Consider the following 27,753-nt stretch of genomic DNA (forward strand, 5'->3'; position numbering starts at 1 on the left):
CGGTTTTCCCAACATTACGCCTGAGGTGAACAAGGGAGTGTGGTGCAGCAGGAAAGACTAAATTAGAGAGGCAAAACAAGAAGCAGCCATTCAGTGCTGTCCAACGGCTGCAGCACCTGTTAACTCCTGGGCGGCCATCGGCTTACTGCAGCACTACTGAAAGTGACACAGAGGCTTTTCTTTTACGGATGGAGACCCCATACATAACATGACACCTTCTTAGGCGGCAGCTCTTTTAAGAGCACGTAAAACATCTTACCCTTGCCTCTCCCAGTATGACCTTGCAATGCTTCACACGTGCTTTGAAATCTGAGGGGGGCAGCCCAGCTGGCAGCTGATGGCTCATTGGACATACAAAGCACTGTGGCCGTGTGTGTTTGTTGATACAGCTGTCAGTGGCTCTGTCCTCAGATGCTGCCAGGCTGCGCCATTGTGCGTCTGTCTCACACCCGCTCCCTTAAATCTGAGGACAAGGTGGGAGGGCATCTAGGTTCGCTGAAGTAAATGAGAGGCAGGAACTGATTAGAGAGGCTTCAGCTATGATGGGGAAACATTCAGCCTCGGCTGAAAACAGGAGCATTCCTGAACGTAAATCTGATTACAAAAGAGCTCTAGCAAATTAAGGGGCTGAGTCATGAAGGTATTTTCCCACCAACACAGAACACTAAAAGAGTCTCAGTGAATCAGCCGCTAAGAGCATATGTATGTAATATAATTAAACATGATCAACAGTGCAGGCATGAAATATGCCACATCTGGCAAAACAGTGAGTGTGCGTAAAATAGTCCAGGCATCTTGATTTTCAGGTTGTTTTTGTTTGTGCCTGGAAATTGCAATGTTTAACAAAAAAAAAAAAAATCTATGGAAAAATGAATGTTATCATATACAACAGAAAAAAATAGTGGAAAAGTAATTTTTCCACTGATTTGGTTTGCTAAAACATTGAAATTCCCAGGAGAAAGAATAAAACCTGAAAACGAAGGTCCCTAAAAATAGATCACATATAATCATCATTGTGAGCCTTATTCAAAAAAGGACTTTGTCATATTTTGTACATATGGACAAAATCTCTCTTGCACAAGGCGAGAAGGAATGTGTATGTGAGGGCCTGCATGCAACAGAGCTGCGAATGCACAGCCAGCAGTGCAAGAAAAAAAGAACAGGAGTGCCCACCTCGGAGAGAGAGATGCACATAGTTCAGATTCATTTTCTTCTGTAACAGTACATACATCATTTTCCAATAACCGTTACATTAAATAATACACCCTCGCCCAACGTGCAAACCCATCACCTCCCATTTTCCTATAATCTAAGGGTCCCCCCTCCCATACAGCAGGAAGAGGGGCTCCCATTATACCAAAAAAGCCCACCCTGCCATATCCCCAAACCCTAGCACACATTGCACCCCTTCTCCATAAATTATTCCTGCATTCCTCTTTTCAATTTGTTTTACAGCAGTGACAAGGGAGGTAGAGGCAAACGCAAGCAGGGAGAATGGGTAGGGGGGAGAGGGGAGAGGGCAGGACCAGACTCTGCTCCACACCATCCTCCCGGTGGTTCTCAAGTCAAATGGACACCAAATCCAGAACCAGGAGAAGTGGATCTATTCTAAATAACATCCTTTAATCTGGAGCCACTCCCCCTCATCTTTTTTTTGTTTACAAGCCACAGAAAGCAAGCAGGAGGATGGTGAGAGGAGCAGGAGGTGAAGTCTATGGCTGCAGGAAGGCAGAGGGGAAAGAAAACATGGCAACCACCACCGGCTGGAACAGGAGGAGCCTCACCATGCCTTTTACAATTGCTGCACAAGGCTAGAAGAGCCTCATTCTAAAAAATCGGCAACGATCTTTTCATGGCTTTCTGATGTTACCAAAGATGCTTCCGCTGGTAAAGACTGGGTCATGGACCGTACGATGCTCACGGCTTCGTTCAAGAGGGCACTCTATTACACAGTACCGCGCTCAGCCTCTAGTCACGACTGGTGCACAGTCTCCTCAAAGAAGGGGCCGGTTTGACCTTCCGCCCAATCATATTCCTTCCCTGCCTTGCGATGACTTACAACCACTGGAATGGCTCCCGTGCCAGGCAGCTGAGCATGTACGATTACAGAAAATGCCAATAAAAACTTCCAAAAAAAAAAGCGTCTCTCTTCAGATGATACTGTTCCCATCTCCTGTGGATCCACAACATGCTGATGCAGTCCTGAGCGACACACTTATCAGCACAATTCTCCCCTCTATCCCCCACACCCTCCCCAAAATAAACCAAACAAAGCGACTTTTGGAATGCTGTCAGATACAGAAGGTGGCTTAAGGTGCAGTCATTTACCTTTCCAGTCCTCATCTCATTCCTGCCAAAGAAATGTGTAAGTTCGGCCGCAGCCCAGTGCCTACAGGTATCGGGGGGCACGGGCGGCGCTGCTGCTGCCGCCGCTACTGCGCGGCTCACCGCCGAGACCCTTGCCCCAGGATTATCCTGCCGAAGGAAGAGTTAACAGTTTTAAGATATCGCAGAGGGGGTACTGCTGCCTGAAGGACTGCGGGTGGGAGGTAAGGTGGCCAAGTACAGAAAGATCCCCACCCTTCTGACTTTTTCTGAGTGCACGGACCCCACAGTGGCACAGGCAGTTCTAGGGGCCATTCCAGGAGATCCAGCACCATAGACTTTGTATTCCTTTTAAAGTTCCATGGTCCACATGATTAAAGAAGAGAGCGAGGCACACAGATGCGCACAGACACTTAATAAACAGACGCAAGCAAAACAAAGCTGGAATAACTAGTCTGGGGGGGGGGGGGGGCGTGGAGGCAGGTGACATGGACTCCCAGTGCCACTGCCCAAAGGAAGGTGAAGAGTCTGAGGGATGGTGCAGGACACAGCAGCTATTTAAAGGAAGTTGGGCAGGGAGGGGGCCCATTTCTTTCACGGACACAAGGTGAGGCAGGAGGCATGGGCACAGTGAAGCACGGACAATTTACAGAGGAGGTCCAGGTATGGTTGGCTGCCAGCATGCGTAGGCGGCAGGCTGCTGACTGCCCGCTGGGCAGAGGGCAGAAGAGCAGGGGTGAAATCTCAGCTAGTAGAGACGGGGTCCGGATCCTTTTCCAGAGAAGGAATGCACTCCTTGCTGAGGCGGACAATTTCCTGGGACAGGACTTCCAGATCCTGGAAAGGAGAAGAGAGGCAGATTTATAAACGTAAGGCTGAAGTGTGAACAGTAACAGGCCATCCTCCTCTTGGGGCTGCAGCCACAACCAGGAAGTGCCTGCTCTCCCTATTTGTAAAACTTCTAGGACTTTATTCCTTGCACAGTGATAGAAGAGAGAGAAACACCCGGGGCTGTTCTTTATTCCCTGCACCATGAGCCAGACGGAGATAGAAGGGATAGAAATAAAAGGCTTTGAACACTGGGAGACTCTGCACACTCCATTCCTCCCTAGTGCTACTACAGTAGATAGGAGAGGGGGAAGGAAAGAGACAAAGTCAGGTGGGGGAAGGCTGCACCACTAGATTCATCATCAAATGACTGACAGTTGTTGTAGATCCCCTTAAGCATCTCTCCAATAAGTGCCAATTTCTCTATTGCCTTACCCTCCTTTGTCAGCCTCCGCTCACCACTTCTGCAACCAGTGTACTACACCCCACTACACTACCCAGTCCCCATGTAGCCCCTCCTGCCTTCCACAACCCCTTACCCCTGAGAGAATCTCTGGTAGAGAAGGAATAGGGCTGGCCTCCTTTTCTTCACATCCCCCAACCTAGCGCTTCTCTCTCTGCCTGTCCTATTCCCCCCCCCACCCCTCTCATACGGGCTGACATACTAAGCCATGCACTAAGATTGCATGCTGAAATTCAGTGCATACTTTAACACACTCCCACTGCGGTAAGCAAACAATATGGTAATGCATTGGGAGTTAATAAAGCATGCAAAAAACAAAAAGGTGCACACAAAACAGTTTATTTATTTATTTGAAATTTTTATATACCGTCATGCCATGTGAGAATCACTAGATCACAGTGGTGTGTATAAGGTTAGACGTAAAGAACAAAGGAAGAGTTAAAAGGAAGGCATATAAACAGGAGGACATTCAATGAGCAAATCTTAGAATTAAGGATGAACATTTGTTAGAGAGAAGGCATTGAAGAGCCAGGATTTCAGATCTTGTTTAAATTTCTTAGTGTCTGAACTTATTGAAAGGTTTTCTGGTAAGGAGTTCCATGGCATGGGGCCTGCTATTGATATAGCGCTCTCTCTGCTTGAGGTGGCAGTTTTTTTTTTTACAGTTGGGATTTCAAGTAAACCTTTGTCATGAGATCTAAGAGAATGTGTAGGAATATGTGGAATAAATTTTATTCCAAGCATATCATTATTGGGATGCAAGCAATGGTGCATTATTGTTAGAACTTTGTAGATTATTCTGGATTGCAGGGAGCTAATGTAGAACAATCAGAGTGGGAGTGATGTGATCAAATTTTCTTTTACCAGTCAGGAGTCTGGCTGCTGCATTTTGAAGAAGTTGGAGAGGTTTAAGGTGACTGGTTGGAAGTCCTAGAAACGGAGTTGCATGAGTCAAAGTTAAAACATGTGCTCAGCTTTTTTCATGTGTGTGTGTGGGGGGGAGGGGGATATTCGAAGCAGTGCATGTCCCTGGCTTCTCTCAGCAGCCCCAGCAGAAGACTGGCAGGAGCAGGCAGTCCCTAGCAGGGCATTCACACAGCTGCTGCACTAAGTCTCGGGTGGGTGGGAGATCTTTCTCCTTCTCTTCGTATGGACTGAGCTGTGCCTACTGGCGCAATGAGAGGGAGGTGCACCAGGGCTCTCTCTCTCCTCTGTCCCCCTTCTCTTAAGGGCTGTATATTTTGTTCTGTGACTTTTGCAGAGGGTCCAGCTGCCTAGCTGGAAAACACTCCCCTTCCCTTTGTGGGTGACACAGAGGGCCTGCCAGCTCCTCTCGTGCCTGTAGGTGAGAAGCCAGGACAGAAGGAGAGTGTGTGGCTGAGGGGGGAGCTAACCTTAGCTTTCTGTAACAAGCAAGCTAAACCTCACCTTGACACTAATTGCACTGAAGTCTGAGCCTGAGAACTTTAAAGGAGCACAGCAGTCTGTGATAATTCCTAATCACCCTCACTTTCTGTTTCTGCTGAGCATCTTCAAAACACAAGTCATGGCTTAAGCACATAAAGCATGAGGAGGGAGAGGGGAAATAAACAGCTTCATGCAATAACATGCATGCTGGAAATTCTACGCTGCTGCTGCAGCAGTCAAAATTTCCAGGGTTCAAATAACTTGAGTTACGCCAGTGGACCTCTCTGCAGTGTGGGATAATAGCTAATGCCTTGACTGGCATGGGATTTCCATGCAAAGCAATATACACAGCTTTTCATGTATTCCTTTTGTGCGCCCAAAGCCCTTACTGCAGCTAGAGTAAAACAGACACTCAAAAAAATGTGTGGACACTGAAGCTAAAAAAAAAATAAATTGTACACTATGTTGCGTGTACCTCATTACATTGGGCCAACAGAGAAGAGATAGCAGGGTAAAGAACAAGTTGTTGATAATCTCCAGCTAGGCGGTGTTGGGATTATTATTATTATTTATTAAATTTCTATACCGATATTAGTGGGATCATCATATCAGTTTACATCAAAACAATGAACCTAAGGAAAAGATAGTTACATTAAACAGGGAGTTGGGGAGGGAATGATAGGAACTGAGAAAGAAGATTGAAAGTACATAGGAATTAGGCTACTCTGAAACAGGTTCTAGCCAAATAAATTAACACTGAGTATACAATTTGAAGAAACATCAAGAACTATGTACAACTGGTGTAAGGAGGGTTTGCGTGGATAGTTTGGGTGTGTATAAATGGTTCAGGTATGTTTGCAAAGGGTGAGAGGGTATTATTGTTGATAGGCTTGTTTGAAGAGCCAGGTTTTCAAGTTGGTTCTGAATTTTGAGGTGCAGGTCTCGAGCCTGAGGTTGGGGGGTAGAGAATTCCAGAGCATGGGTCCAGCAATGGAGAGGGCTCGTTCCCTTGTGGAGGTAAGGTGTGCTCTTTTTAGTGAGGGTACGTGGAGTGTTCCATTATTGGAGGCTCTGGTGGATTTTTTGGATTGTACCGGGCAGAATGGATCAACGAGCCAGTTTGAGTTGTGTGAGAATATAGCTTTGTGTGTCAATGTTAGGGTTTTGTATACGATGCGAGAGGGGATTGGAAGCCAATGTAAGTTCTTGAGGAGGGGAGTAATATGGTCATATTTACGGGCATTGGAGATGGTTCTCACAACTGCATTCTGCAGCATTTGGAGGGGTTTTATTGTAGAGTATGGAAGGCCTAAGAAAAGTGAGTTACAATAGTCCATTTTTGTTGAGAGGGTGGCTTGAATGACGGTGCGAAAATCAGTGGCATGAAGTAATGGTTTCAGTTTCTTCATGACATTAAGTTTGAAAAAAAACATCTTTGAGGATCAGATTGATATGTTTTTTTAGGTTCAGTTGTTGGTCTATTTGAACCCCAAGATTTCATGTGTCGTGCTGCCTTGTGAAGGTATCGTAGGCAGGATCATTTGTGATGGCTGGTTTGGGGGGTGATTGTTGGGAGATGAGGAGCAGTTCGGTTTTTGATGCGTTTAGAGCTAGGTGAAGGTCAGAGAGTAGAGCGTTGATGGAGGCAAGACAATTTCTCCAATGGTCCAATGCTTTTGTCAGCGTATAGGAAATATTTGAGGCCAAGATCGGATAGGTGTTGGCAGAGGGGGGTGAGGTATATGTTAAAGAGGGTGGATGAGAGGGAGGAGCCCTGAGGGACTCCTTGAGAGAGTGCAAGAAGGGCAGATTCTGAGTTGCCTATTTTTACTGAGAATTTCCTATTTTGTGAGATATGATGTGAACCAGTGGAGTGCAGTGCCCGAGAGGCCAATATGGGGTAGGCGGGTGAGGAGTTGCTTATGGTGTCAAAGGCGGCGGATATGTCTAAGAGGGCTAGTATATAGCAGGTTCCCTTGTCCATGCCTCTGAGAAGGAAGTCAGTGAGGGAGAGAAGGAGGGTTTCTGTATTGAGGTGCTTGCGGAATCCGAATTGGGAAGAGTGCAGGATCTTGTTTTCCTCTAAATAGTCTGATAGTTGATTGACGACCCTTTCCATAATTTTTGAGATGCAAGGGAGATTGGAGATGGGGTGGAAGATGGCTGGGTCCTCTGGGTTCAAGGATGTTTTTTTTAGGAGGGGTTTGACTGCAGCATTTTTGAGAGAGTCAGGGACAATACCAGTTGATAGCAAAGAGTTAATAATATCAGCCAAGGGTTTAGCTATGGTGTCAGGTATTGAGACCAATGCCTGGTTCTCTGCCTCACCACAGGGCCCATGAGCACCAGTGCAGCAACCTGAGGAGCAGGAGGCCCATGTACCCTGCTCACCTGCCTGAAGCAGAGTCCTGGATTTCTCCTGACTGTAGGAGACTGTGATAGTTGGATCCTTGCTTTGGCTCCTGTGGATCAGGTGATGACAAACCGTGACCATTCTATGGGTTTGTGTGTAATGCTGGAGCAGGAACGCATGCAGCATGTTGCTGACACAGCCACCTTCAGGACAGCAACAACAACAACAACAACTACTACAGGGAACTCTACACCCAAGTCTGAGTCTATTCTACTGAGAGAGAGAGAAAGAGAGAGAGAGAGAGAGAAGAATCATTTCCCTATTTGGCACCCCTGGTCTACTGCAAACTGGAATTGGAGGAGGGAATCTGTATTATATCATTAAAATCATCATCATCATCATCTTATTTATAGAACTGTTATTACTAAAATTAGCCCCCAAGGCTGTTAACAGCAATGCATACACACAGGTACACATTAACAGGCCAATACAGAAAAATGCGGGAGAGCGGGCGCTCCCAGCGCGCGATACAGTAAATAAAATAATGCTAATTAGGGCCCGTGGTAAAAGGAGGCGCTAGGGACACTAGCGCATCCCTAGCGCCTCCTTTTTGACAGGAGCGGTGGATGTCAGCGAGTTTGACAGCCAATGCTCAATTTTGCCAGCGTCAGTTCTCAAACCCGCTGACAGCCACGGGTTCGGAAACAAGATGCCGGCAAAATTGAGCGTCCGATTTTCAACCCGCGAGCCACGGGCTGATTTTAATTTTTAAAAATTTTTTTTTTTTTTTTTTACTTTTGGGACCTCCAACTTCATATCGCCATGATATCAAGTCGGAGGCAGTACACAAAAGCAGTTTTTACTGTTTTTCTGTGCACTTTCCCAGTGCCGAGAGAAATTAATGCCTACCTTTGGGTAGGTGCTAATTTCTTAAAGTAAAATGTGCGGCTTAGCTGCACATTTTACTTTCTGAATCGTGCGGGAATAACTAATAGGGCCATCAACATGCATTTGCATGTTGCGGGCACTATTAGTTTCGGGGGGGGGGGGGTGTTTGGACGCGCGTTTTCAACGCGCTATTACCCCTTACTGAATAAGGGGTAAAGCTAGTGTTTCGAAAACACGCGCCCAACCGCAGGTTAGTGTGCACCACCGGAGTGCACTGTACTGTATCAGCCTGAAAATTAGCAATTTCAACAACACGATCTATAATAGTTAAAACAGTGATAACAAACTGTGGTACAAAGCCTAAATCATTACTTGTTCCCACCATATATCCCCTGTTCTTTGTAGATCAGCTATTGTTCTAGGCTGATCAGTTTCTGTTTATTGTAACTCAGTTGCTCTGTCACATGCTCTAAACTCTCTCAGTGGAAAAGCGTGATCATAAATAAATGACGATGATGATGATGACAACGACGTAGGAATTGTTATAATTGTATAAAATGACCATCACATAATTCCAAAATTAAAATAAATTCCTTATGGTAAAAAGGTCCTTAGCAAATGATGCCACCCCCCCCCCCCCCCCCCCCCCCCCCCCCCCCCCCCCCCCCCCCCGAAAACTCAAATGGAATGAAGGAAAAGGCTAATACAAAATAAAAAATTGGCTTAACCCCTAAACACAACTGAAGGCTTCAGCAAAAAGTAATGACTTCAGTTTTATCCTATTCTGAGGAAAAGATAAACAACCTGTAGACAGACAGCTAAAGACAGGAGCAAGGAGGGAGACAGTGACGAGGTCTCAGTTCCACCCTTGCAAAATCAATCATGAATGACCTTCCCATACTACCAGTGCGATCCTCAGTCCCAAGACTAAAACTAAATGACTCAGATCAAATGCCCGCACTATGCAGCCTAGATGCTCATTTTATCCTCTACTCCAGGTGGTCTATAAGAGAACCTAAACCTGCTAGAGATCTATTGCAGATCATGGGCTCTACAGGTGAATCTGGAAAAGACAAGTTATAGTTTTCCAGAAAAAGTTAAAAAAAAAAATCCAGTAAACTCAGATTTTTCCTCAACTAGTGTACCTGTGCTGGTTAGGCACAATTATAATACCAGAACAGACATAATCAAATCCAGCCATGCAATTTAATTTCAAACAAAGGCAAATTATGATCATCTGTACATGTACCAAGAATCAGTTCTTAACAGATCAATAGACAGACGACCGGCAAGAGTTATGTATATGGACCACCTCTGAATCCTTCCTCCCCCACCTTTCCTGAACACTTTGCCATGTTCTCTTCTGTGCATGTCTATCTGCTCTCATGTGTCTGCTGTTCTTACTTGTGATCCGCTTAATTATGATCTCTTCTTTCCCTTTCCCTGGTGGTGGCTTGTGATTGTGCCAAGAGAGTTCTCCTTTTCACTGTTATACCTCGTGGTATTTTCAAAGTCCTTATTTGTTGTTGATGGGAAAATAATGGGGGGTAAATCTCCCCCAGACTCTTAATTCATGCCACTTTTCAGAGATTTTAGATTTTCCCAAGCCATAAACACTGATCTTTCTACATTTATGCCAGATTTCAGCCCTTAATTCCACCTAGAAGTGCACAAAAAAGCAAGACAGATAGAACAACTGATGGATATTTGAATTATATAGATAGTTAGATAACTAAGAAGTAGAACATGCCCTAGACAATGCATATCTGGCCTCATTCTAAATGCATCTGGTAACATTAAAGTGACTACGATGCTACAAGAAAATGCTCTAGGAGTCCTTTATGCAATAAAGAAATCCCTGGCCAGTTTCAATCCTCCAGTAAAGCTAGTAACATTATTTGATGTCATCGTTTAACCAGTCCTTTTATATGGGAGTGAAGCCTGGGGTCTATCATTAACCCCAAACTATAAAGAATGGGACAAACACCCCCATAGAAACAGTGCACATCCTGTACGGCAAACAGGTATTCCATGTACACAAACTCTCCCAGTGATGTGTACAGAGCAAAATTAGGCGTTTCCCTTATTCACCATCTAAAAATGAATATTCAAATTCACCTTCATAGCAATGAGACAAACCCCACCCATACCATAAAAGCACTAACTGCCAGGACTCAAACAGCTTTACCCATGAAAAGGCAGCATTACAAATACTGCACTGGGCCCTATAACCCCAATACACCTCCCTATTGAGAGGTGCAAGCTGGACTGCTAATAATCTCTGTGCAGAAACTACACATTAGCGGAATCCCTCTCCTCTGTTACATGTAGAACATACTGATCATCTTCAAATACAGAACAAGTGAGCATAAACCTGAAATAAAAACTGACATGGAAATGCCAAAAAGTCTAACTCTGCATGCAATGCAATACCAAAGAAACAGAAACAGAAATGCATTTCCTCCTGTGCTGCACAAAATACAAAGAGATCAGAGATGGACATTTCCCAAAGTTCACAGAGAAACTAAGGTTTCCCATAAAAGAACAAGCAGTAAAACCTCTGTATATTCCTGGGGGGGAGGGAGAAAAAGCACCTATATCAGAAAAATCTGATGAAGTGGACTCTGTCCTCAAAAGCTCTTGCCTCAATTAACTGGTTAGTTTATAAGATGCCACTGTGTCATTTTTGCTACAGACTAAGATGGCTATCTTCCGGAATATCAGAAAAATCTATGGCATCCAACCACAAGACTATAAATGTAATCTGACCAGGGACAACACAGACCAATCTCAGAACCTGGGAATTGGCTCTCTTATTTCTTTCTTATACTCTACTGCAATTCAGTGTTTCTCAGTTACAGCCACCAATAGCAAAACAAGTCCCCATTCCCCCCCCCCCCCCCCCAGGGAAGGTAGGCCCAGTGATCAAAATCCTGCTGCACCACCAGTATTGCTCTTGGCCATCACTGGATCAAGGCAACTTATGCCTTTAGGGCCAAACTCCTTGCAATGACTGAAGAAAATGGCAGACCTTGACGTTCTTGCAAATAGGCACAAGAGGAGTGTCCCAGCGGGCCACTATCATCCGAAAGCTCCCACTCGCTTGATTCCTCAACCTGAGGCATCTGAAATAGGCATCCACAAAGAAGCCCCCCTGACTCTACCAAACCCTGTCTGGGGATGGCAGCCTGCACAGCAGGGCTCTCTAACCTGGAGAACCAGGCACCTGGCCCTCTGGCAGTGGGAAATCAAACCTTTTACTTGTACTTTGCCTCCTGAAACCGACCAAGGCCTTTGTTGATACAATAAAAAGACCTTCCCTTGTCCTCTGGGAGTCTATGCAGCTTGGACTCCCCTAGGTCTTTAACCAATTGTGCCAGATCCTCACCAAACAACAATGTCCCTTTATTGAGGAGTTTACACAAATCTGTTACACAATAGCAGGAGTCACAGAAGTCTTCTAGCTGCAACAGATAATGCCACAGACAATGAGACAATTCGGATAAAGTCACACAAAGCATCTGCTAAGAATGCAGCTCCCAACTCCAGCTGGGCTGCCTCTTCTCCTTCAGGAAGCTACTGTACCCAGCATAAAAAGCGCTAGAGCTATATAACTGGTACAAATAGCAATCTGCACTGACAGGGCTGTAAATGTAAAGAGTTGCTTGAAGGGAATCTTAATGTTTCCTCTGCCGCTATAGTGGTTCTTCTGGTAACTGCTAAAACCAGCATCAACCCACAGCATCTGCAATACATGCTGCATGGCATCCTGTGAAAGTGGATGCAGCCTATTAAAATTCTTCACCCCGAGGCCCCTCTCAGGGGATTCCCATTCAGTTAACAACGTCCTTCACTTCAGCGTGAAGAGGAAAAGCTTTTTGAAGGTTTGCAAATCTTTTTGTTAATGAGGTCCCACTAAAAGGTCTCCTTAATCTTGGAATCTAAGATTCTAAGGGGTGACACCACCTGATCAATGAAGGCCGAGACCGTGTCCCTGCGAAAGAGGTGTATTATGGAATTATCCTCCCTCTCTGAGGGAAGCTTGCCCTCTTCCAGCAACACACAGCTAGCCACATCCAACAAAAAAATCTTCAGAATCCTCAAGTTGCAGCTCCTTAGACAGAGACCCAGGGTTTCCATTGCCTCAGAGGTCAATCTGGCTCTCTTAGGAGTTACCAAATCCCTTGCTGGAAGTCTGGCTCAAGATCCAGAATCTGATGTCATAGACAAGCTCCTCTCCTCACCAGGCTTCCAAAAAGTGCAGAAGGCCTAGTGCGGAAACTGGGAAAAAATTCACTCTTCTAAGGAAGGCAGGGATTAGGAGCATCTTACCTAGGCTCCTTCCTTCAGAGGCATTAGAATCAGAGGATTCCCAAAATATGCAGGCCAAGCCTATGAAGTCTCCCAAACGGTGTACGGAGATTTGAATATAGCGGCTGTTCCTACAGGAAAGGGCTCCCACCCTGGCCTTCGGGGTGAGAAACTGCTTCCGTCTCGGGCTCCAACCCTGCAACAGCTCTGACCATCACAGAAGCCTCGGCAGCCACCCCCAGAATCTTCCCTGCTCTTCTGGCTCATGGACCCAGAGTAAGATGAGAAGCATTTAAATTGCAGTTTGTACAGCGATGGCCACAGTCGGGCTTCTCGGCCATGGGTCTTGCCTGAAGTCACAGGAATTAAAGATGATCAGCGCTGGTACGACAAATCTCTCCACTGGAGCCCAGATCGACTTATCCCCAAATCAGAAAACAACTTCTCTGCAGGAGCCAGTCCTTGAAATTCTCCAGTGGCTGTCATAGCCTCTTATTATTTTTTTTTTTAGGTGAGGAGGTTTGGAGGAAGAAAAGGGGGAAGGCAGAGTCACAGAGGATCCTCTTATCTAATTCTGCTGAGACTTTTGTTTTGTTTGTTGGTTTGTTTTTTTTGAACTGCCACAAAGAAACCCTTTGACTCTACCAAACCCCCTCTGGAGACAGGAGCCTTCACACGGCTTGCAAAGCTGGAGAACCAGGCATCTGGGCTCTCTGGCACTGGGAAATCAAACCCTCTGCTTAAACAAGTCCCCACAGGGAAGGCAGGCAGGCCCAGTGATCAAACTCCTGCTGCACCACCAGTACACGTCCTACCATTTTTACAGGCTTTTTCTGGGCTGCGCCACATGCATGTAGCAGTGACGACATCACAGAGAAAGCCTCCGCTGTCCGCCTCCGTGTGCTGACAAGGGTGGGGAAGAAACATCCCATTTGTCTGTACCGGTGTAGCAGGATGATTATGGAATGGATTTTTTGTGACCACAGATGAAGTTGACTATTTCCAGAAAAATGATGAATGTAGGAAATAGTCAGGAGCCGGTGGCCACACACTGAGGCCACCAAAAATACTGTTGTGAATTCTTGGTAAAAAAAAAAAAAAAAAAATTTTATAACACTTTGGGGTGAATTTTAAAAGCGTTGCTCATCCTAAAAAGCCCATATACGCTAAAATCTGGGCTGTGCGCGAGCAATGCATATACTTAAAAGCTGGAAATTATGTGCAAATATACGCACGTGCAAGTATTAAAAAAAGGAGTGGAGCTGGGGGTAGAGCAGTTATGCATGCAACTCCGTATTTTAAAACCAGCCGCCGCATGTAGCACCCGCGCATATTTACTGCAGCTCCTGAAGAGGTGCAAGTCTGTAAAAAATCGCCGTTGAGGCCTAACATGCCAGTGGGAGGGGTCTGGGTGACCTCGAGATAAGACTGAAGAAACCGGTGGACATAACTGGAAAAAAACTAGTTATGTCCACGCGAGCAGGTTTTAAAATCTGCTTCCCTGGGTGCGTTACAGCTGGCAGTTTCTTAAGGAAGATAGGCGAAGTACGTTTGCTTGGGTAATGGCTTAAAATTAGGGGTGCACACGTACGTACGCTAGACTTTTTAAAAATCTTACACACACATAAATGCGCACGATTTAAAATTCCAGCGTATCTTTGCTCGCGTGCCCATACGCAATAAGTTTGCTACACATGCACAAACCATCGTGCTCAAAGTTTGTTGAACCCGAGAAAGAGCAGGGTGTCTTGGTGTGAGCTCAAGGCTGGGCACTGAAGGCTACATGTCTCTCTCTTCCCTATATTCTCTAGCTCTCCATGAGGCTGATTGCTGCCTGAGGGAATCATGCAGGAGGCAGGTGCTGTATTACAGGCTGTTGCTTCCCCCTGCAGTCTCCACCTTAGTCCTTCAGGAGGCTGAAATTACAGACCCTGCACTCACAGGAACAGATTTTTTTTTTTTGTTTTGCAGCGCTACAGTACTCCTCCTGCCTCAGCCATGCTCTCTCTCTCCTCCTTTGCTACCTTCCTCCCACCAGTGTAAAAATATCTTTTCAGAAATCTCTGGAGAGGGGCACAGATTCCAGATTTAGTAACAGTATCTACTTTCACTAAAAATAAACCAAACAAAGCACCAAACAATAGTATAAAAATCAATGGCCGTGTTCAGAAATAGCTCTGACGAAGTCTCCCGAGAGTTTGCACCGCGCAGGACAGAAACCCTCCTCGTGGCTTGCAGCATCACCAGGCAGCACTGTCAGAGGGATTGTGTCTTGCTAAGAGGTGAATCTTGCAGGCAGACTGCAGGGAGGCATTGAGCAGGGGAAAACAGCTTGCTAATGGAATTGCCATTTAGAGAGCTTCATGTATAGATTATCTAAGATGTGACAGCAGTATTCTTTGGCAGCGCCCATTGCTGCTTTTTTTTTTTTTTTTCTTATTTATTAAAAAATATTACCCACCCTTCCTACGTTCAGGGCATCTTTTTTGTGCAGGGGGGGGGACGGGACGGGGACCTGATACTGCAGAATGGTCAGAAGCCCACATGGGCCAAAGAAGAGGAAGCAGGTCGGCTGTCGCAGGCCGAAGTGGAGGTGGGTTTCAGTTGGGCTCACACCGGTTGAAGGAAAAGCAGCAGCAGCACCAATAGGAGGGAGTGGAGGAAGGAAGGAGGCGGCGGTTGATTTCTTCGTACGCCACCAAGGAGGCGACAGTCGGCAGTCACACGGGCCAAATAATGAAGCAGTGCTGCCAGAGTAGACTCAACCCAATCTGAGAGGCCTGTAGCTGTGGGATGGGGTTGAGAGGAAGCTGCTATTATGGGGGCGTGTCAAGACAAAGAGACCACTGGGTAGGGAGAGAGAGAGACACAGAGAGAGAGACTGTTGAGGCCAGTGTGGAGGTTTGAAAGAGAGAGAGAATAGTGGCACAAGGTAGAGGAGTTGAGAGAGAGAGAGACACTGGTGAGCACATGTCATCATTGGCACATACTGATTACCAGTGCTGGCCCACAGTCCTGGGTGGGTAGATTTCTTTTTTTTTTTTTTTTAACTTTTTATATAAAAATCAAGGCACACACATTGGTATAACAACATACAAAGCAGACAACAAACTTACAATCTGTCCAGATTTAACAACTGTATGTCATATGAGCGCAAGGGTAACCCTTTGTCGGGGGGGGGGGGGGTTGCTGTTTCCCCTAGGGCAATAAAAATATTTTTTCTTCGAGGGGGGGGGGGGCCTACTCTTTCCCATCCTTCACCTTCTTTCTACAACTGCCACGGAGGGAGGAAATCCTTTGTGGCCCAGGTGGTGGAGTATTTCTCCTAATGTGAGTGTATCTCAGACCGGCATCATTCTCCTCAGGGACAAACAAGCAGGACTCAGACTGGTGTTCAAATAAACTTGTACATCCGAATATTTACATTGCCTCTCTGCTGCAGTGCTGGTGTCCATCCCTCCAACTCCTGGGTGGGAGCTTGCCACTGTCTCCTCATCTGTGCAGACAGCCCAATAATTTGGGGAATCCTGATTCCAAAGTTCTGTCTTTTGCCCACAGCCTGTGTCCTGATCCCTTTGGGGTGGAGATCCGGTTGGGAGTCTCCAGATCTTGATGTTTCAATTCTGTTCTCTCCTTCCTCTCTGTGTGACTGCTCTGGGAGAGAAGCCTGATGTTCCGCAGTCTTGACCAAAGCTCTCTATTCTCCTTCAAGTTGTGAAGAGGGGTGGGGAAAAGCCTCCACATTAACAAAATGGGGAAAAATTCAAATGTCTGTCCAAAATATTTCACGCTGGATAGTGCTGTCACTGGTCTCACTTCCTCTAGGGAGTAGAGGGATCACTAGGTCTTCAGCCCCTGCTCTCTGGATTTTGGGGGGGGGGGGGGGGGGGGCTTCCTCTCTCCAAGGGGGTACAGGGTGTTCTCCAGAACAAGGAAAACTAATCCAAAAGCTGACCAAAATCTCTCTTCAAAAAAAGAGAGAGTCAGACCTTATCAGACAGGGAGTGCACTGATGAGGAATCCTCTCTGACCGCAAGAAAAATACCAAGTTGGCTTAGTGGGCCCATCTCAACAGGAAGGGAAAAATAGCTCTTTGCGCCTCAAAAGCCAACTCAAAATGACCACACTATCTTTAGCTCCATCTTATGCCTTTGGGATAGCCAATCAGAGTCAGTTCTTTGGAGAGACTGAAAAGAGAATGGACAATTCCACTAGTTGTTACTAGTCCTGATGGTTAGCGACCTAGGGCCATCTAGTGGCTAACCAAAGGGTCGGCCACACAAGAAAACAATGAAATCAAAGGGAACAAAGGAACATCATGTCATCCCATAGGGGTCCCAATACTTCCGGAACTTTCCCCAAATAATATTGTATTTCTTAATTTTCCCCCATATAGAGTGGGTAAGCTTTTCAAGGATCATAATTTCTACCAGTTGCAGCACACTAGGAGTCCTCTTCCAGAAAAAGGTAATGGTATGTTGAGCAGCGAGCAAGCAGTGCATGATGAGAACTTTATTGGAGCCTGAAATATTAAGCGGCATATCCTTCCATAGACCACCTATTTATTTATTTAAAAAGTCTTCTATACCGATGTTAGTCGAAACATCACCTCGGTTTATTAGACCCAACATTGGAGAAATAGTTAAGTCAAGGGTACATTTAGCCTTTTTTCTCCCCTCCAAAAAGAAGAAAGCAATGGACAAATCCAAACATGGTGACCGCATCCCCTCCAACAAAACAAAAAAAAAAATGTATCTGATCTTGAAACGTGGTGAAAAAGTTAGGTCACCTATAAGCACAGTGAAGGAATTTCAACATAAGCTAAATTCTCCAAGAGCATACAGAGTGACGGGTCTGACAGATTTCATCCCAGATTCCTCTAAGGACAGGTGCAAATCCTCATTCCAACTTCTTATTAACAAAAGCTTCCTACCTAAAAAATTGGTCTGAGTTGGTTATACAGTTATACATATGAGAAATAACCTTGCCTGGCAGCTTATGATCACTGAAAAACCATTCTAAAGAACTTGGTGTATGAGGGGAAACTGCCCTTGTCAGCCCATTTGAGTAGGACATTCTGGAGTTGTAAAAATACATGGTGAGTGTTGTCTCCATGACATTAGACATCAGCTTTTTAAGAGACAATCCCATTCCCCCTCCACATCTGCCAGAGAAATCACAAGTTTTCTTGCCAATTCAACATATCCCAAAAAAAAAAAAAAAAAAAAGGAACATGAAAGTCTCTAGTTCTTAGCCAAAGGGATAAACTGAGAAAAATCACAATCAATGAGGTCCAAAAATATACAAACCCTCCTCCAAATACATACCAAATGGGCAATAATAGGGATGCTACATAAGATCTTTCTGGCAGTAGAGAGCACCGTCAAAAACAAGGGAAGTGCTATACCCTCCATTTGTGCTTTCTCAAGCTGCGCCCATGAAGAAGACGACTCCAGGTTGAACCAATCCCATAAACACAACAATCTGGCTGCCCAGTAATAACGTTGCAGATCTGGTAAACCCATATCACCCTGCCACTTGGGGCTGCACAAAGTTGCCAAATTAATAAGTGCCATCCTACCCTGTCATAACCCCCCCCCCCCCAGCCAGTTATTTAAAGAAAAACATGTGCATTGTGGTGTATTACAGGGGACATTCTGAAACAAGTATAAGAATTTAGGGAAGAGACATTTTAACCAAATTAATACAGCTCACCCAAGAGATGTATAAATCATACCAATTCCTTAAGTCAGGGCTTAACTACTGAGCCGCAGCACATTGGTAATCCGCAGCAAGATCCCTACTGTGCCACGGTGGTTTCTCTTCCTTCTCTCCTTTCTCCTATGGTAGTTTTGCTACCTTGCTTGCAGTGGCGTGCAATCAGGGCTTTCAAGGGATTCAGCAAATCAGCACCCACCGGCACTGCTACGAGGTGGCAAGTGCCACCACAACTTCAAACCTCGGATCAGGCAGGGATAAACCAAACCTCTGCCCAATCCAATCAGGACGAGTATACCTCCCTACCCCTAACCCCCTTCCCCAAGGCAGCAGGAGTCGCATTGAACCAAACACCTTCTGCTGCTGCGGGGCCAGTCTTGCAGCTTTTATCACGAGACCAGCTTGGAGGCAGAAGGATGATGTTTGGCTAAATGCGACTCCTGCTGCCACTCACCCCGCAAACCGATGGGGCCATGAGCGGATCCTATTCTTTTCATGGCAGAAGAAGAAGAAAAAGGCTTGGTAGCGGCACAAGCAGAGCCCATCCCACTCACGGCCAAAAAAAAAAAAAAAGACCCAGCAGCAGCCCAGCCGAGCACACTCACGCAAGGCCAAAGAAAAAAAATAAAGCCTGGCGGGGCCATGAGTGGCGCACATCCTGCTCACAGCCAAAGAAGAGAAGCCGGGGGGGGGGGGGGGGGGGGGGCAGAAGAGCTGCTTCTGTGTGTGCCTGTGAGAAAGAAAGAGAGACTGGGAGCCTGCTTGTTTATGTGCCTTTTAGATAGAGAGAGATATTAACTGGGAGCTTGCTTGTGTGTGCACCTGTGAAAGCCTGGGTGTTATATACAGGCTCTCTCTCCCCCCATCACAGACAAGCGTGTGTGCGCCTGTATGTGAGAGAGAGAGGGAATGTGTGTGAGAGTAAGGCATGTATATGAGAGAGGGAGTGTGTGAAAGAATGTGCTGTGTGTGTGAGAGAAAAAAGAAAGTTTGTGAGGCCCTCCCTCCCCAATCCACAACAATCTTAGGGTGACTGGAAATCAAAAGATCCCAGGTATAGAGAGCAGGAGTTTTTAAAATCTATGTTAATTATTGGGTGGTTGATTTTTCTTTTTTCTTTAATATTTTATTGGTGTTTTGAGAAATTTATAACAAGTTGTTTTTTTTTAATTATTAGATGTTTGTTGGCTGTTAACATTTATCCTTTTTATTAGTATATTTTAATATTATGAATGTTTTATGTCTTGATTTTATTGCTTGATGTTTTCTGAGGAATGATGTTTATTTTTCCATTAATGTACTGCATAATATAGTAATTTTATTTTTATTGTAATTGTATATTTATTACTTAATCTTTCATTTAATTTTATACTGACTGATCAAATTCTATTTTAGATTCTATACTTTTATTATTATCTTATTGTATTTCTATTAATTATATAAACCGTTATGATGGTACCCCCCAAACAACGGTATATAAAAATCTATAAATAAATAAGTTGCTGAAAATATTTTTTCATACACATTTTATTTTCACTGTTCTTAGTAGATATTAGGCAATTATTTTAAGCAAGAGATGGATTTAGCCAATGTTCTCTTTAAGGATTGGATTGCTGAAAGCATAAAATTGATAGGCTTTTTGCATCAAAGAAAGTAATGCTCACAGGGTAATGTAACCAAAAATGTTTGCACATAATAAACCAATCCTTAAAGGGAAAACTGGGTGTTGGGGAGAAGGAGATTGGGACTGGATCTTGAGGGGGGTTGGGTTTAGAGAGAAAAAGAGTGCTGTTTGGGGTGGTCCTTGGAGAGGGAAGGTAGTGCTGTTCAATTTAGTTAAAAGTACATTTTCTGGCACTTTCACAGTCACATGACCAGTGGGTATGAATGTGTGAGATATTATAAAATATGGTTCGACGCGGCATGAGATCAAGCAAACTTTAAAGTGTGCCCTGATATATAAAAGATTGAGAAGCTCTGCCTTAAGTCTTGTCAGATAGCAGCAAGCAATAGAAACACAGATTCCCAGAGAAGTGAATCCTGTAGAAATCTATCTAAGCCTCTGGGAATTCGTGCACCGGAGTCAAGGGAAGAATTTAGGATTTAGCGTAGTTAAGTTGGTACCTGGAATTCTCATCGAATTCTAATAGCAACTGAATCACAGGGCACCGACCTGTCCAATTGAGACAGCTAAATCAGATCATCATCAATGTAGAGATATCTTATGTTCTACTCCCTCAACCTGAATCCCACTCATTTCAACTCCTGGATGTCTTGAGCCAGAGATTCAATAGCAATGTCAAGGAGAAGCGGAGACAGTAGACATTCCTGATGTGTACTGTTAGAAATTGTAAAGCCCTTCCATCAAACAGCCATTCACCAGAACATGTGCTCTAGGGGATGTGTACATAGCCTGTATCCAGTGATTAAATTCCTCAGGGAACCCATACTTTAACACCCTAAACAGAAAGGGTCATAAAATATGATCAAAAGCCCTGTTGGTATTGATGACCAACATTGCTCTAGACATCTTGGCCATTTTTAGTAACATGGATGAGATTAAAAAGTCTCCTTGTGTTAGAGACTGACCACCTCCCTTTCAAAAAGCCTGTCTGGTCTGAGTGTATAAATGCAAGGCATATTATTTTTGTGGTGAAGTTGCAAAACCTTAGCCAATATTTTAATATCTGTATTAGAGAGAGAGGGTGATGTAACTCAGTTTCCAATGTATCTCCCTTTTTCTTATGGATAAGGATAATCTGGATCGATTTAAGATCCTTCATTGTAGAGGGAACAGCTTGCAAGTAATTAAATAGATCTTTTAGAACTAGTACAAAAAAGTCAAGGAATTTCTTGAAAAAAAAAATCAATATTAAACCCATCTGAGTCCAGACATTTGCTAACTGGTAAGCTAGCAATCACCTTCATAATTTTAAAATCAGTCATCAGGGCCTTTGGGCACTCAGCCATCTCGTCAGGAACCTTGGGGAGCTGCAGTGATCCCAAAAGTCACCCAAAGGTGCAAGATCAGGAGTTTGAGCCTCACTGTAAAAGATTTAAAAATAATTTATCATCAAAATCCCAATGCCCTTGATATTGGAGATGATATCTCTGTGAAATCAAAACTTATGGGTAAAAGTAAGCAACTGTCACTTTTTCACTAGCTAAGGAAGCAATGTGCTCGTCTTATTACCATGTTCATAAAAGCATTGTCTGGCATATGGTAATGCCAACTCAATTTTGTGAATTGAATGGTCCAGAGATGGTCTCGTGACCATCAGTTTTGCTTTGTTTTTTTTAAATAAATTTTATGGGAAAAGATGCATTTATATTCAACTACAAGCTGCAATATTTCCCCTTCTAATAGGACCTGTTCTTTCAGGGAAGCTTTCTTATGATGGCTAGCATAACTGAGGATTTTCCCCTTCATCATGGCCCTAAGAGTACACCATCTCAAGGTCAGTTCATATTCCTCTCGCGCATGATGACAGTCAAAATCAGCGACCTAAGAGGGTATGAAATCTATAAAGGCCTGTCTTCCCAACAATGAGAGGTTTAACCTCTATAGCCTAGAGGATCGGGGCACTCCTGCAAGTCCAGGATGACTGAAAAAGGATGGCAATTGGAGAATTGACTGGATATAATTCACAACTAGACACACTAATTAGAAGCCCTTCCGAGCATAGAAAAAAAATCAGTGTGGCTAAATTATGCCTAGGAGAAAAGAAAGTGTAATCTTTGGAGGAGAAATAGGTGTCTCCATACAGTAGTTAAATTAAACATAGTAAGAAGAGTTGCCAGAGATCCACAAATCCTAAAGTGAAAGCCTGGAGTAGAACTTTCTAGTGAAGGACACAAGCAGGAGTTCCAGTCTCCCCCCAGTATGAGCAGAATTTCTTAATTTTTTAGCTGACCAGCAAGCAAGTTACAAATAAAATGTATTAAGCATATACATTAACAATGGCAAGTTCTTGGGCGTACAGACTACAATGAAGAATAAAATATCGACCTTCCGGTTCCCTCTAGGATCCTAAAACCTGTAGTGGAATTGTAAGCTGCAACCCAAACTTGGCCCACCCAATCACGTTTTAGCTCCTCATTCTCCAATCGAGTAATACCTGTTTCTTATAAGAGTGCTATCTGCACTTTGTTTTCATATGATAGGGTGAAAAACTCCAGTCATTGCATATGAAAGTAAGAATATCAAGAGCAGCACCCCTGCTTAACCCAATTAGAGAAGAGAAATATTAGAAAACCAGTGACAATAATTCCAAAAGTGAATATGATAGTGATGAACAGAATACAGCTCCGTTGTGTGGGCCGAACATTTTTCATTTAACAAAAACAACCTCCCTTTCCCTCCCACCCACAACAATCCCAGAGGAGCAAAGGGCCCTGCATCAATGACCATAGAGCAGTCTGGGTACAACACCAGGCTGCAGCAGATACAGCAGGAAAAATTCCCCAAGCACAAAACGAATGGAGGGCTCAAGGTGGGACTCCTGTCGAGATCCGGCAACCTCTAGCAGAGAAAACAGCTGCAGCCTCCCTTCCCCCATTTCTCATCCCAAAGACCAAAAATCAATCCCTCTCTGCAAGTCCTCCTATCCCGGAACCACCCCACCCATACCCAAGACAGACCCCGCAAACATCCCTGCCCTCTAACAGTAAACTCCTGAACTGATTCCGTTCCCCGCTCTTGGAAAAGCCAAGGGCAACTGAAAAAGGAAAGAGGTAAAAAAAAAAAATAAAATAGCATAAAACCATAGTCTGGTAAGAAATCCCTTGGAAATACCTGGCTCTAACATGAGAAACCCCCACAGATAGCTCTCACGATGAACGCAGATTGTCATTCACCTATAATTAAAGAGAAAAAACTTCTGGCTTCTCTCCAAGACAACCTGTTATCAGGTAATTGGGACAAATCATAAAAGCTTTGCGAGTCACAGAAAATAAAAGGTGTGCAGTTTGAGTTCACAAAAAACATGTGTCCATGCAATAGGACATTATTGGAAGTTTGTCTAACTGCTGGCCACTTAGCTAACCTCAGTTAGTAAAAGAAAAGAAAATTATTACTTACCTGCTAATTTTCGTTCCTGTAGTACCATGGATCAGTCCTGGATTGGGGACATAACCCACGGTCTGGACTGATCCAGGTACGTACAGGGAACTGTCAGCTAAAAGAAAGGCAGCAGAGAAGGACGATGTCTATGACACCTGCTGCAAATGCTGTTATGATTAGAGAGTTCTCGCTAGATGTTTCTGGGAACTATGGTTATTATTGCTTCTAAGGGATATGCAGATGTTTATACTCAAAAATACTTACGCATTGAACCTATGAGAACTGTTAGTCAAGGTCAGCAAGAAACTGGGAGTAGAGGGCACAGAAGCAAACACCAAATAGCATCAAGGTTTGAGAAGCAGTTGTGTTGAACTTTGTTAATAACAATGGGAGGGAGGGGGACTTACTCCTGCTTCAAGCAGCGTTAGAAACGTCCTACAAAATTGAGCAAAGCTGTCAGAATCTCAGCATCGTTACTTGACAGATTTCTGGAGCTTAGACTGCAAACAGATTCCTTGGGCCCATATTTCAGCTTTTATTAGGAAAGCAGAGTTGCTTATCTGTAACAGGTGTTCTCCCAGGACAGCAGGATGTAATCCCCACATGTGGGTGATGTCAGCAGACAGAGCCCTATCACGGAAAGCTTTTCTGTCAAAGTTTCTAGAACTTTTGACCGGCACACTGAGCATGCCCAGCATGCCAAAATCCCTGTAGCCCCAGAGGTCTCCCTTCAGTCTCATTTGTAGCAAAAGGTGAGAGCGAAAAAATAAAATGTATTTATTTATTTAGCACTTTTTTTATACCGATATTCCGGTAACAGAGTTACCAATCAAGTCGGTTTACATTACAACAATAACTATGACATGAGAATGTTTTACAATAAACAGGTTTATCGAACTTGGATACAACGAAGTGGGTTTAACAGCTTAAATAAGATAGAAATCAGGAGTTAATAGTAGGACAAGGAAACAAGATTTGATAAAACGTTTCGGACCCAACTCTGCAGGGTGGCGGGTGGGTTTCGTGAGGACTACATCCTGCTGTCCTGGGAGAACACCTGTTACAGGTAAGCAACTCTGCTTTCTCCCAGGACAAGCAGGATGGTAGTCCTCACATGTGGGTGATTAGCAAGCTACTGGCTGACTCATATTTGTTTGGACCAACAGCATACAACTTGTGCAACAGGCACAACTGGTGTACTGATGGTAAAAATAAGGCAGCCTGAAAATCACAGCAGACTGGATGTGGAAGGAGTTGGGATTATACTGGAAATAAGTTCTTCAATACGGATTGGACAAAGGCAGAGTCTTGACATCCTTCCTTGTCCAGGCAGTAATGTGCTGCAAATGTGTGAAGAGAGCTCCATGTTGCAGCTTTACAGATCTCAGCAATCGGTACTGAATGATAGTGTGCTACTGAAGATGCCATGGCTCTCACTGAGTGCGCCTTCACTCGTCCCTGGAGAGGAAGGCCTGCTTTATCATAGCAGAATTCGATACAGTCTGCTAGCCAATTGGAGAGAGTTTGTTTGCCCACTGCAACTCCCGGTTTGTTTTTATCGAAAGAAACAGAGTTGGGTGGATTTCCTATGGACTGCAGTACGGTCTAAGTAAAATGCAAGTGCACGTTTACAGTCCAAGGTGTGTAAAACCCTCTCGCCCTGGTGAGAGTGAGGCCTTGGGAAAAATGTGGGCAAGACTATAGACTGATTCAAGTGAAAGTCAGTAACCACCTTGGGAAGGAATTTCGGGTGAGTACAGAGGACAACTCGTTCATGTAGGAACCTTGCAGAAGGGGAAGCATGGTGCCTAGGGACACCATCCTGAATTTTTCTTTCCGTAGAAATTTGTTGAGATTGCGGAGGTCTAAGATGGGGCAGAGACCGCCTGATTTCTTTGGAATGAGAAAATAGCGGGAATAGAACCCTCTGCCCTGCTGTGCCCAGGGAACGGGTTCCACAGCCCTGGCGCTCAGTAGGGTGGACAGTTCTGACTGTAGAAGGTTTGTGTGATCTTTTTGCATCCACAGTGTATTTGGTGGTGAATCTGGGGGTACCATGAGGAAGTTTAGATGGTATCCTTGGGTTAGGATGGATATAACCCATTGGTCTGTGGTAATGCTGTGCCACTTGGCTATGAAGTGGTGTAGCCGACCTCCTGGCAAATCTGGTCTTGGATTCAGAAAGTGGCTGCTGTTCTCTGGATAGGTTTCAAAAGCCAGAGGCTGGGCCCATTTGCGGGGCTGGCTGAGATCTGGACGCCTTAGTTTGATGTGGCTGTCCCCTTTGTGGAGGTTTGGATGGTCTCACACGAGATGTTGGTGGGTAGTACTTGCGTGAGCGATAAAAGGGTCTTCTGGTATCTCTCCTGGTGGTTTTTCGAGCTGAAGAAGGAGGTTCTGAGGAGACTGTGGAAAGCTGAGGTAGGATCTCAAGGTAATCTTTTAATTGAGCCACTGCATCCTGGATCTGGTCACCGAAGAGATTATCTCCGGTGCAGGGAAGATCAGTGAGCTTGTCTTGAACTTCTGTGTGCAAGTCAGATGCCTTAAGCCAGGTCCATCTTCTGGCACTGATTCTTGTAGCTGATAAGAGAGATGCCGTCTCGAAGGAATCATATGCAGCTCTGACCTCATGTTTTCCTAACTCAAGGCCTTTCTGTAGAATGGCATTGAGACCTTGTTGTTGAGGCAGAGAGTCTGCTATCCCTTGGACCTGTTTCCACAGGTTCCTCTGGTATTGTGTCATGTATAATTGATAGGCAGCTATGCGTGACACTAGCATAGAGCCTTGGAAGACCTTTCGACCCAAAATGTCCAAGAATATTTGGACCTTTCCAGAGGGAGCAGAAGAATAGGGGCGCAGTCTCTTGGCTTTCTTCTGCGCAGATTCCACTACCACTGACTGGTGGGGTAGCTGTGGTTTTTGAAATCCTGGAGTGTGTTGGACTAAATAAATTGCATCTGTCCTTCTATTAACTGGTTGGACAGTGCAAAGGTGTTCCCACAGGCGATGTTGGAGATCTAACAGTACTTTGTGGATGGGAATGGCCATAATTTCTTTGGGGGCATCTACAAACTGGAGGACTTCCTCCAGTTTGTGCCGTGTGTCTTCCTCGGTGACCAGGTCAAAAGGGATTGTCTCTGACATTTCTTTTATAAAATTAGCAAAGGAGAGGTCCTCTGGGGGAGACAGTCTCCTTTCTTCCGGAGGAGATGATTCTGAGAGTATGTCCTCCATAGAAGTGTCGGTGTCAACATCTTCCCATGGGTCATACGGGGTCTCTGGCTGAGATCCCGAGGGAGAGAAAAAAACCCTGTACTCCAGAATGTGTTGGATCCCTCGATGGAGGATGCGGCGGCACAGATGGCATTGAGGGGAAATGAGGGCGCCTCGATCCCGAGAGCACAGACGGACCAAGAACCGGTTCCGGCAATGGTGGAAGTGGAGCTGAAAGAGGACTGGAGTCCGTGCCTTCGTCTTCCGAGGACCCCGGAAAGGGTATCGGGGGTTTCGGAGGCTCAGTAGGTCATTTTGGTATCGATGGCTCAGGCTGGGTGGGAAGGGCAACGATGAGTGTATCCAGGCAGTTGAGTAACAGTGTGAAGAATGATGGCTCCGGTGTCAGTGCAAGTATGGGAGCCAGCATCGATGGCGGATGAAGGTTCCGGAGGGCATAGAGGACCACCTGTCGGACAAGTATGTCCAGCTCCTCCCTGGAAGCTGATATAGGTACCACAGCTGCAGGGCGAGGCAGGCTAGGCACTACTGGCACCTCCACAGGAGTTTGTGGGGGCTCAGTACTCGGCAAAGATATCGGTGGGGATTGCCCCTGTATCTTGGGTGGAAAGGAGGTTGGAGGCTCCTCTACCCGTGTCCTCTTCGCAATCGGTTCGATAGCCATCGGAGCCAATGTGGTGTCGGTGCCGGCACTGGGAGTGTAATCGCGTCAGTGCTGGTGACTGTGTTTCCCTCTGTGCTCGGCCCGGTCTTTCTCCGGCACAGAGGAAGACTATGCCAATGCCTTAGATGTTGTCAGTGACGGATGGTCACCACTGCCTTGCTGCTCCTGGCGAGGTTTGTCGATGGATTTTGTCGATGTTCCTGCCGGTGACGACTAGGTGGACGTGGGTGGAGTTAACTTGATTTTGAAAAGGGACTCCATATTGTCCAGGCGGACCCCACCTGCCCTTCGGGGTCATTTGAGCACAGCTTGGGCATCGTCGAACATCATGTGATGAGCCGAGGCACAACATACAGACATCATGCGGGTCAGTAACAGACATGGTACGCGGACACTCTGGGCATATTCTAAAGCCCGTTGCCATGATGGAAAAAATGGGGCCGCGAAACAGTCGATGGCCTGCGGGAACCGAGAGAAGGGTAGCAGGAATAGACTG

At 45.2% G+C, this 27,753-nt stretch overlaps 1 protein-coding gene across 2 annotated transcripts in view; it reads right to left on the reverse strand.

Annotated features, from left to right (window-relative positions):
• Positions 1 to 691: 691 nt before the first annotated feature.
• GRIPAP1 (GRIP1 associated protein 1) overlaps positions 692 to 27,753 on the reverse strand; it is a 364,281-nt gene continuing 337,219 nt past the window's right edge. For both annotated transcript variants that reach the window (XM_029610458.1, XM_029610468.1), the window contains one exon: positions 692 to 3,162. In XM_029610458.1, coding sequence (XP_029466318.1) covers positions 3,070 to 3,162 — 93 coding nt within the window. In that variant the 3' untranslated portion in view covers positions 692 to 3,069. The remainder of the gene's footprint in view (positions 3,163 to 27,753) is intronic.

This window comes from Rhinatrema bivittatum, chromosome 1 (genome assembly GCF_901001135.1).
Source record: "Rhinatrema bivittatum chromosome 1, aRhiBiv1.1, whole genome shotgun sequence".
Classification (NCBI taxonomy): domain Eukaryota; kingdom Metazoa; phylum Chordata; class Amphibia; order Gymnophiona; family Rhinatrematidae; genus Rhinatrema; species Rhinatrema bivittatum.